This window comes from Brachypodium distachyon, chromosome 1, assembly GCF_000005505.3.
Source record: "Brachypodium distachyon strain Bd21 chromosome 1, Brachypodium_distachyon_v3.0, whole genome shotgun sequence".
NCBI classification, from domain to species: Eukaryota; Viridiplantae; Streptophyta; class Magnoliopsida; order Poales; family Poaceae; genus Brachypodium; species Brachypodium distachyon.
The window spans coordinates 5,809,910-5,819,913 of NC_016131.3; the positions used below are offsets into that span (position 1 = coordinate 5,809,910).

Sequence of the window (10,004 nt, forward strand, 5' to 3'; positions counted from 1 at the left end):
TTGTATGCCGACTTGAGTTTCTCCTTCTCCTGAGAAAATCAAATCGTTTGATCGTGACTTTGTGAGGTTCCTATTCTCCAAAGACAACCAACCATTCCGAATTTTTCTCCTTTAACAAAGGACGGGCGCGCGTGAGACCCCGACGACAAACAAGTCCTTTTTCCACAATTGTTGGTCAGAACACACGGCACACTCGTGCCGGCACGAAGCGTACCATGTAAAATGGCCAGGGACAGGGGTAAGACGCCCGCGACAACGAGAACCATGCCTTCCAGATCCATCAACAACATCACTGTAGTAAGCTGACGGCCTGACGAGGAAAGCGTTCAAAGTTCAAACCATTCTCCGTCTCGAGCAGTTCTAGCGTAACAGAAAGAAGCCAAGAACCATGCCCGGAAATTACTCCTATTTATTTGGGGTGAAACAGTTAAGATGCAATCATAGTTCAGATCGTCATTTGAGCCGCAAAAATGGATTAGCAAAACTCGACTACACAATCTGTATATACAAAACCCTAAACCACCGGAAAGACCAAGAGGCTATAAACACAACACAAAATTTCCCATTTCCAGAATGGAACCCTGTATGTTCATCCAACTTAAGAGTCACCAGCAAACCAAAATAGATCACAAGCTCCATCAGCGTTGATCTGCAGTCTGCACCATGCTGTGCCTGCTTTTTCCTCTTCTGAGTCGAATCAGCATTGATCCCAGACAACCCAAGGCTGAGCAGAATCATGATGCCCACTGTCAAGAAAATGCAAGATCACCCCTTTCCTTCATGCAGCACTTCAGGTGTGCGGTAGTCCTAAACGATGGCCTCTTTACTCATGGATGTCTACAATCTCAGTATGGTCCGAAGTGTATCACAAAGGTTTTGTATTGTCTGCTGCTCTTCTGTCGCTTGTGAATCTTGCAGAGGCATGTCCTCATAGCACCTAAAATATTTATAGAACAAAATGGGTATGTTAATAATAGAATCACTTGCTTCAATCACTATGCACAGGAAAAGTTCCACCAAAGCAGAGCAGTTTGAGCAACTCACATCTTATGGTAAGCAAGAGCTTGGGCAAGGTTCATCAATGTAGGGCTCGTGGTCAATCTATGGTGCACACCAGGAGGAAGAGGGACCTAATGCAACCAAATCCTGTATCAGATACACAAATCTGGGAAGAGAAATAGTATGACTTTGCAACTGATGAACAAAACCGACTGCAGCATACTTCATTTTGCCCTTTGCGCCCTTTCTTTGCCTGCCCGTCACCACTGAAAAGCTCCCTAACTGCCTCCAATGCATCAGTTGTACTTGAACCAGCCGGGCCATTTCCTGATACACTATCCGATACTAGAGCTAGTGGTGAAATGTCAATTGCCTTAAGAAATGGAATGGGTACAGTGTTGCCAGCAGCGTAAATTGACCAGAGCTACAAAAAGAATTCTATGACAATTTAGAGACGGGTAAAACGGAGGAAGCATACAATTGCAACAATAAGTCTGAAGTATTTCGGAGTCAAAGAAAAATAGTTGAGGTTTGGCCACAAAGGATATACCTTATCCTGAACCGAAAATGCTTTACGGCTTGGACTGCTGTTTAATTTTGTCAATGTACCAGCAACACCTGGTGACGCAGAGCTAATTTGACTATCGATGCGCGGCATAGTCCCTTCCGCACCCTTTTGCTTTTTTACTGTTCCAGCTGAAGGTGGCACTGCTTTTGGTTCTTGAGTGTCAGGAGGTCCATCTAAATCCCGCTCTTTGGCATCACTATCAGCTGTGCTCTCCATCCTATCAAAATAGTAATCATAAACTTCTTTCTGATGAAAGATGGAAGTAAGTTCTTGCTTGTTCTTTTTATGACTGAACCATACAGGAGTTGCTTTTTAGCACTAAAAAAACATACGAATTGCCCTTAGGACTGAAAAACATACTCCCTCTGTCCCAAAATAAGTGACGTGAAATTGTGTAGACTCTTATACAAATCCACGCCACTTATTTTGGGACGGAGGGAGTACATGAGAAAATAATTTTCTGTTTCTCGTACCAAAAATTTGAAATCAGCTCAGCTCTCTTCGGATCATGTGTGAAAGAGTTGATGCTACCAAGACCTGGTATTAACTCTGTTCTTGGGAAAATAGATGATTCAGCCACATCATCACCATCTTCAGGATGAACTATCATTGTACCAAAATCACCTGTAAGCAGAAAAAAAAATGCTTGTTTCAGTTGCATAGCACAAGACTAGAAATATACTCCTTTCGTTCATAAATAGTGTCAAGCGTCATCTATTTCCGAACAGAGGTAGTACTAAACAACACTATGTTTAGAAACATCCCATTTGAGAAACAACCAAGATCCCACTCGCTAAACTATTGCAGAAGGTTTTATAAGAAGGTATACCAATCCTAGCTACACGAAATGGTATGAGCAGGTCATCATAGCTGTATATACTTAGTATCTGTCATGTTCAACCCACATGTGCTGACAAGAACTAGCAATTCCCGTCTTACATGTTACACGTAAGTTTCATGATTCATGAACATCATTTATCAGGAGCTATTTATCATAAGCACTCCTAGCAGGAAAACAGATCCAGTGAAGAAACTGAGAAAGACTGTGAGGAGGAAGGATAACACCTAGTCTGAATTCTTCTAAAATGGATGTATAAAATGGAGAACACGATCATAACGTATTAGACTTTCAAAGTTATCATACCTGCGCAACCGTCCTCATTTGTTTCGTGATTTGACTGGGAGCTTTGCACAACAGTTTCCCCATAGTCTTCATTTGTTCGAACAGCTGAGTCCTGTAGCTATCAAAGTCAGATACCATAATGATCAAACCAATGCACAGACATAATAATAAGAGGATGGCGTACATTGTCAGGGTCAGCCAGCTGGTTTTGCATGGCAACTGTGGCTGTGATCTTCTTTGCTACCTTAATCTTTGCCAGCATTTTTGAAGCTCCAGTGTTGCACTTCTCAATAAATTTGTGCTGCAGGAGAAAAAAAGAGAACAACAAGTTAATATAGAAATAAAAATAATAATAATAATACATCACAAAGTTATCTCTGAGCACTAAAGAAACACCTTCAGCATCTCAATTGCAGCAGGGCGAAGTCTCGGCTCTTTAGTTAGGCATTTGGCAATAAAATCATGGAAGAGAAGAGACCTGAAGCGTAGGATACAAGAACTTAGAGACCAACCAATGTTTAAAACTTGAACGCTTCATTGATTAAGCTTGATCATTCGGTGGTGCCACTTGACTAAAGTAAATGACTTAATAGATCCGGTATTAACAGGAACCAGAGGCTGGGAAAGGAGTAAACCAAAATAGAGAAAAAAATAGTTATGTAACTCCCTCTTTTATAATAGATCTATAACATCTACATGCTAGTCCAGTACTCCAGTCTAAAATATGCTACTCCCTCCGGTCGGTATTACTTGTCTCAAATTTGCCCAAATATGGATGTATCTATGTGTAAAAAGCGTCTAGATACATGTAATATTTCGACAAGTAATTCTGGCCGGAGGGAGTACTAGACTATGATGTTTGAAAACCTATGAGAGCTTTTCCACATTATAAAGGTGAGAATCTGATAGGAATGAAATGAACAACAACAGGGTAAAAAAAATTAAATGAGCAGTACTGGTGAGCGAACCGTGTCTTTTTTGTATTAATATCACCATATTGCTGGCGGAACTTGGCCACAAACTGCGCCTATGATGAGCATCTACTCATACAGCATGCTGGGAAAATAATACTAGCAGAGTACTGATCACACCTTGGTTTCAAAACCCGGTAATGCACTAGACTACTAGTAGCTACTAGCTAGTAAGATGCAGATCGTTTAATAGCCAGTTTAGTACAGTAACAAGTCTGGTACAGGACAAACTGTGTCCTAAGTTCATGAAAGCTACACCTCATCCAGGTACCAGCTAAAAACTAGCTAGGAACCAGAAAAAGGGCGATTTACTAACAAGTACTGCAATATCTCAACGTCTACCTAAAAACAGCATGAAATATTTTGCTTCCAAATAAAAGTAACATGAATCTCAGATGACATCGTTGAAATTTCTTTGCAGATCAAAGAAACCTGGACCGAAAGCCATATGACTGAGGCCTTCTTTTGTGTGCAAGGAACTATGTCTGAGGTCTTTTAACAAACTTTTTTTTTTGCAGTAGTGCGATTCAATTTAGTTTTCGAGAAGTCAAACAGTTGCATGGTGCAGTAGGAGCCGCTCACCACTTCTCCTTATCCTCCAGCATCGGTGCAGGTTCACTAGATATCATGAAGATCACCTGAAGGGGGGACACAATTAGCGCATCAAGGTGGATGCGGAATCAAAGGGACAGATACGTCGGATATTATACCCAGTTCAAAAACCAAGAATGGATTAAAAGTTAAAGGGATTCAAATTACAGAGCATCAAAGATCAATAAGTTTTACTTCAGCTATATCCACATCAATTAAATATACTACAATGATTTGAGAAGCCATGCACTTACTCTCATTGGGTGCACGGTGGATCTCGGTGGCATGCCCTACAATCAGAGAAACCAAAAGAAAATATAAGCTGATAGGTGCATCATACAAAACATAACTATGAAGTTACAGAAGGAAGAACAGAAGCACATCTTCTACCTCTGCCATCTCAATTGCAGAAACGCCAAGTGCCCAAACATCTACCTGGAAATAGAAAATAATGACAGATGGTTAACTTTGCAGTCTTTGCTGCAACATATCAGGAAAGAACGATTGCACAAAGAAAACTAGAAAGGTCAACTGTCAGATATTTTCTCAATGTTATAACACAGTTTGCTAAATATATACATTAGTTTCCATATACAGATTGTGCTACTCCCCAATTTTCTAAGGGGTATTTTGTATATTTCACCTGTACTTCGTATTTTTGTGCTGGCCTTTAGCCTGCGAGAAATATAAGTTCCATATTTCCACCCATGGTATCAGAGCCCTAGGATTTTTTTCCCCACCACACAACTGATGCTCAATTTTGGTCTCCAGTTCGATTTCTCACTCGATCGAATTCCCCCTATTTGTTCTCCACCAGATGGATTCCATCCTTCCAGCAACATCACGACGTGGAACAGCTAGGAGATTGGATCGACACACCTCTCTCTGTGCCCCGTAGTTTCCCAGCTTGCAAGATCGACAAGCCCAAGCCCTCTGCCGCTCCCGGCTGCTGCCAGATTTGTCCGTGCACACCGTCCGCCACTGGCTGCTGCCGGATCCCACTGGCTGCTGCAGAAGACTGCCAGACGCTGCCGCCGCATCTCGTCGGCCACCACCAGATCCTGCCCGCTCTTCTGTTGGGGCTTTCTCTCGCTCATGTGTTTGACCGAGCTACTCATGTCGTGGAGTAGATAAAGAGTAAAAAAACAGAAAACAAGTACAATGTCGTCGTCAGGCAACTTTACCATAGCTCGCTGCCTGGTGATTTTTTTATGGTGTAATTACACCGACTTTGTCTCGCACATGCTCCTCGTCTCTGGGCGTACCCTCTGTCGAGGTCTCTTGTCCACCTTCCCCTGTTGCTCCTGTGGTGCCTCCACCTGTTAACAAGGTTCCAGCTGATGGTGCCAACTGCCAAGGCTAAGGCTACTGTTGATGTTGCTCTTGCTGCCTATTGATCAGGCTGCCTCCAACTACCAGGATGCTCTGGACTCTTACCATGATCTGCTTACCGTTTCTGTTTCCATATATAGGTTGTGCTATTCCCCACTAATATAAGGGTATTTATGTATATTTCACATGTATAGTATATATTTATACTGGCCCTTGGCCTCCAGGAAATACGAGTTGCATATAAGTATCTGCGTAGTACTGTTAGGTTATAAGTTTGTCACTTCAGGAAAGACTTGCCATGTTTGGGCAGGGGTTTCTTTAGCTTTTTATTCAGCCAGAATACTGGATAAAGAAATAAGAACATTCTATGTGAACAGAGCTTTAGGTTGCCATCTCAAATATTCAAATAAATTTTTACACCAAAAGGAAAGCACACATTCAAATTTTCTATTCACTAAAATATTTGCAGAATATATTTTACAGAAAAATCCATAAAAGTTGCTTCAGACAAGCATTGCTAGTTCATTATACAAGGGAGTGTACTTAGTGCTTAGAGAGAGAGAGAGAGAGAGAGGGGGGGGGGGTAACCTTTCCATCATAACGACTTTCTTGAATGACCTCTGGTGCCATCCAGTGCGGAGTACCGATGAACTGAAAGACATAAAGTGAATTACGAGATTATGGTAGTTAGCATGGGTGCCACGACAAATTTGTGCTTTGTGGAAAATGGAACAATAGAGTTTTTGTTTGCAAACTGAGCTTGCAATTCAGGGCGCCGGTGTGGCAATTCAGAATAAGTTTAGTAAGTAAAATGCTGTTATGTACTAAATAGTTATTTCGCCATCAACTTGGACCCTTTTTAAAAGTGTTTTCGTGTGGAATAGATCAGTATGTTAACATTGAAGACATGCAAGTTGTCATGCCAAGGTAGGTGGTACCGAGTAGAAATAAAATAAATGCTTCTCCATTTTGCCTGATCTATTTGAACCAATGTAGTGACATTAAACTCAACAGAGATAGTTTGAAGTGACACTTTTCCAACATAAAATTATGACAGAAATTCCTATGAAATTACCATATTGCTCAATAGATACATAATATGGGAGTACTTAAAGTCAACTATGATAAATGTTTTTATCTGCCGACTGCCGCCTCCACCCTTTTTAGTTGCAACAACTAACACAGGGAGTTATGCAACTTTAGGACATATTAAATAGCAAAAACAAACATGGGTGAAGATAATACCGTGTTACGCTTTGACATGGTTCTCGTCAGCTGGGCAGCTACACCAAAATCACCTATTTGAAGCATCATCGTGGTGAGATACCATGCCAAATTCACATGCAAGGACATCTATAAATAAGCACTTGTGATAGCAATTAAAGCATACCAGAGAACAGCTGTACTTACCCAACTTCACCTCGCCTTGCTCAGTCAGTAGAATGTTGCCACCCTTAATATCTCTATGAACTTTAAAAATCGTGTGCAAGTAAGCAAGACCCTACGGCACAACATATGCAAATAAAAGTAAAATATCTGAAGATGGTTACCATAGGGTAGCTTAGGTTTTTGCTTGAGTTGCTAGAGGCTAACGCTAGCCTAATAGATTATCTTTTAAACTCGTGATCGAAACGTAGAATGTAATATACATAGCAAATTAAGTGTACATGCAACTGTGTCAGAAGAATAAAGAAACCTTTAGTGCTTCTCGACATATATAAGCTATTTGTGGTTCGTCAAGGGGCTCCTCTGTAATGCCTATCAAGTCAGCAACACTTCCACCACCACAATACTCCATAACTATCTGCGTGTAGAAACTCACATCAACTGCATGTTTAAAGCATTAACGAGAAGACAAGTATTGACAAGATAGAATAGTGCAGCTATTACACAAAATTAATTTAAAATAGATTTTTGACAGATTATGGTATGGGAGTATACCCAGAGATAGTCTTCTCCTTGATAACTTCCAAAGTAGCGAACAACATTAGGATGACTGCATTGCTGTAGCATCTCAATTTCTCCCCGTATATCTTCATATCCTTCTTCCTGATAACAAATGTTGAAGCTTTAGACACCATTCATTTTTGTGAGTATGTAAATTTCAATAGATGCAACTTAAAAGCTCAGCTGTCCACAACACAAGAAACATCAATATCAAATATGTGAGTGAGGCAGGACAGAAGTAAATTTTGAAGAGACAAAATTAGAAGTGGGAATGTTACAACAGCAAAGACTGGAAAACTTTCTGTGCTAAAAATGTTTATATTGTTGCCCTCCTTGATAGTGGCATTGGAACTATTCGTCGCCATGCTAATACTCCACTATTGTTTTTATAACATGAGGTGCCAGCAAACATGGAAACATTGGGTGTGATGATTTAATAAAAAGTTGAGACAATAGATGCATCATATATTTTAGTAATATCATGATAATCATTCCTATGTGCCTAACGCAAAATCCGAAGTCATTTGAAATTATCAACTATGATGAGTACTGATTTGGAAGTTCCGACTAGATGGATGAGCGAAGCTCTTTTATGTTATGAGTCTGTCAAAGAGTTGATGAAAGATATAAGTATATTGAATTGCATGCACCAACCAGTTCACCAGAAGCTCAAGCTGTTGGAAAAAGGTGAGCAAAGTATTTCAACCTTCATGTCTAGGCTCCTCCAGGCTGACATAGAATCGATGCAGGCACAACTATTTTGATTATAAACACACCCTCCTTTACATACTCGAGTGTCATCCCTTGTCCTTCAGCAAGTAATGAGGATATATCCATTAACAATGTAATGTTCTTCCTTTCCATTCTAGGAGTTCTCCAGACGTTCGCACTAGGATATACTCATACAGGTAGCATTCAGGTCTGTCGGTTTGCAATCTATCAGCAGGTGATATTGAGCAGATGCGGCACATATAGCATAATTTTTGTACTCGGCTTTAAAGAGGGTTAGGATTAGACAGCATATTTGCTTTGCACATTAATTTCATACAGTGTCATGGTGATGTCGATTCCACATGCCCGCTAACTAGTGTTAATTATCTTTGCGATCTTAACAGAAATTTATCGACAAAGAAACCGACCCCTTCTGTTAAGGAGATGATCTTGACAGCCACAAGCTCCTGTGTTCTGAGATCCCTTGCCTTGTAGACTGCACCGTACGAACCTTTCCCTGCATTCCCCAATTGAATTATTTGTTATACAAACACCTAAAAAATCTGAGGAAGCAGTATATAAATATAGAACAGGAAATATTAGTTCCATAACACGAGGCGCACCGAGCTCATGGAGCAGCTCATACTTGGTTGAAGGGTCCTCCCTGGCAATGCTATCCGGGACAGAGCTCACCGATGCCTTCCGCCTTGATTGCTGCTGCTGCATCAGCAGTGATGGCTGCCGGTCCTCCTCCGCCTGCCCGACGGAACGACTCAAGAATGAGGACCCAAACCCCCCGCCGGCACCAGAGAAGGACTCCTGTGGACTGGAGGCACCGCTGGTGCGGTGAATGAAGGTTCCGGAGAACGACTCGTGCGGGCTGGAGGGATCAACGGTACGGCGGATGAATGTGCCGGAGATGGACTCGCGGGGACTAGAGGAGCCACCCGAGTGGCGTATAAAAGTGCCGGAGACGGACTCCCGCGGGCTGGAGGCGCCGCCGGAGCGCGCGGTGCCGTGTACGACGAAGGTAGAGTACGGGTCGTCCTCGGCGGCGCGGGGGCTGGAGCGGCGCAGATCCAGGAACGGGGATCGGGAGGATGACGAGGTGGAGGCGGGGGCGCCGCGCTTGATGACGACGGTGTCTGAGAGGGACGCGTCGTCGAGGTCTGAGTAGGGGTCGTCGTCGTCGAAGGATGCGCCGCCGAAGTCCTTGGGGAGGCGCTGGAGGAGCGGGGGCAGCGAGGAGGGGTCGTCCTCGTCGTCATCCGCCGCCGCGGCGGAGCCACCGCCGCGGGCATCGTCTTCGTCGTCGTGGACTACGAAGGTGGAGTAGATGTCGGGCTTCCTGGAGCGCGACCACGCCGACCGCGGGGAGAAGGCCATGGCGTGTGTCCCGCGAGGTGGGGCGGAGGAGGATGGGGAAGGTGCTCGTCGGGAATGGGGAAATTGGTTTAGTTGGAGCCAGTTCACTCGAATCTGGCAGGATGGGCTGGGCTTGAATGGGTCACCAGATTTAGGCCCACTTTCCAAACAATAGTCTGGTCTTCTCCTCCTAGTGGGCCAGTCAGTGAGATTCTAATTTTTTTTATCAAGATCTCTTATTATCTGCTCTAAAAAAAAGATCTATTCTTATCTTTGTTTCATATCCAGGCAAATAATCATAACTCTAAAGCAACCAAGCAGATTTCCTTAAAAAGTAACCAAGGAGATTTCTCAAAAAAAAAAAGGAAAACATCTGAAGTTTACTTCCTCAAGATCA

General features: G+C 42.6%; 1 protein-coding gene across 2 annotated transcripts; it reads right to left on the minus strand.

Annotated features, from left to right (window-relative positions):
• Positions 1-389: 389 nt before the first annotated feature.
• Positions 390-9,680, minus strand: LOC100830257 (serine/threonine-protein kinase dst1). 2 transcript variants are annotated; one of them, XM_010231421.3, is made up of 18 exons: positions 8,866-9,680; positions 8,671-8,759; positions 7,526-7,633; positions 7,281-7,388; positions 6,995-7,085; positions 6,830-6,882; positions 6,173-6,235; positions 4,643-4,687; positions 4,507-4,542; positions 4,244-4,299; positions 3,087-3,168; positions 2,875-2,991; positions 2,712-2,802; positions 2,041-2,191; positions 1,550-1,784; positions 1,223-1,423; positions 1,045-1,130; positions 390-937 (listed from the first exon to the last, which is right to left on the minus strand). In XM_010231421.3, exons 1-18 carry the CDS (start codon positions 9,626-9,628, stop codon positions 838-840), a joined length of 2,475 nt encoding a protein of 824 aa, XP_010229723.1. In that variant the 5' UTR covers positions 9,629-9,680; the 3' UTR covers positions 390-837. The 2 variants fall into 2 exon arrangements, 1 of the variants encoding a protein (XP_010229723.1); XR_002962026.1 differs by lacking the exon at positions 390-937 and having other exon boundaries at positions 1,223-1,437; positions 8,866-9,628.
• Positions 9,681-10,004: the final 324 nt, after the last annotated feature.

Excerpts from the sequence above, each read along its gene's own strand:
- LOC100830257 (XM_010231421.3), bottom strand. The coding sequence starts at position 9,628 with ATGGCCTTCTCCCCGCGGTCGGCGTGGTCGCGCTCCAGGAAGCCCGAC. Across the intron at positions 3,169-4,243 it reads CTGGAGGATAAGGAGAAGTG|GTCTCTTCTCTTCCATGATT; the intron begins GTGAGCGGCTCC and ends CCTACGCTTCAG. Across the intron at positions 2,192-2,711 it reads AAATGAGGACGGTTGCGCAG|GTGATTTTGGTACAATGATA; the intron begins GTATGATAACTT and ends TTCTGCTTACAG.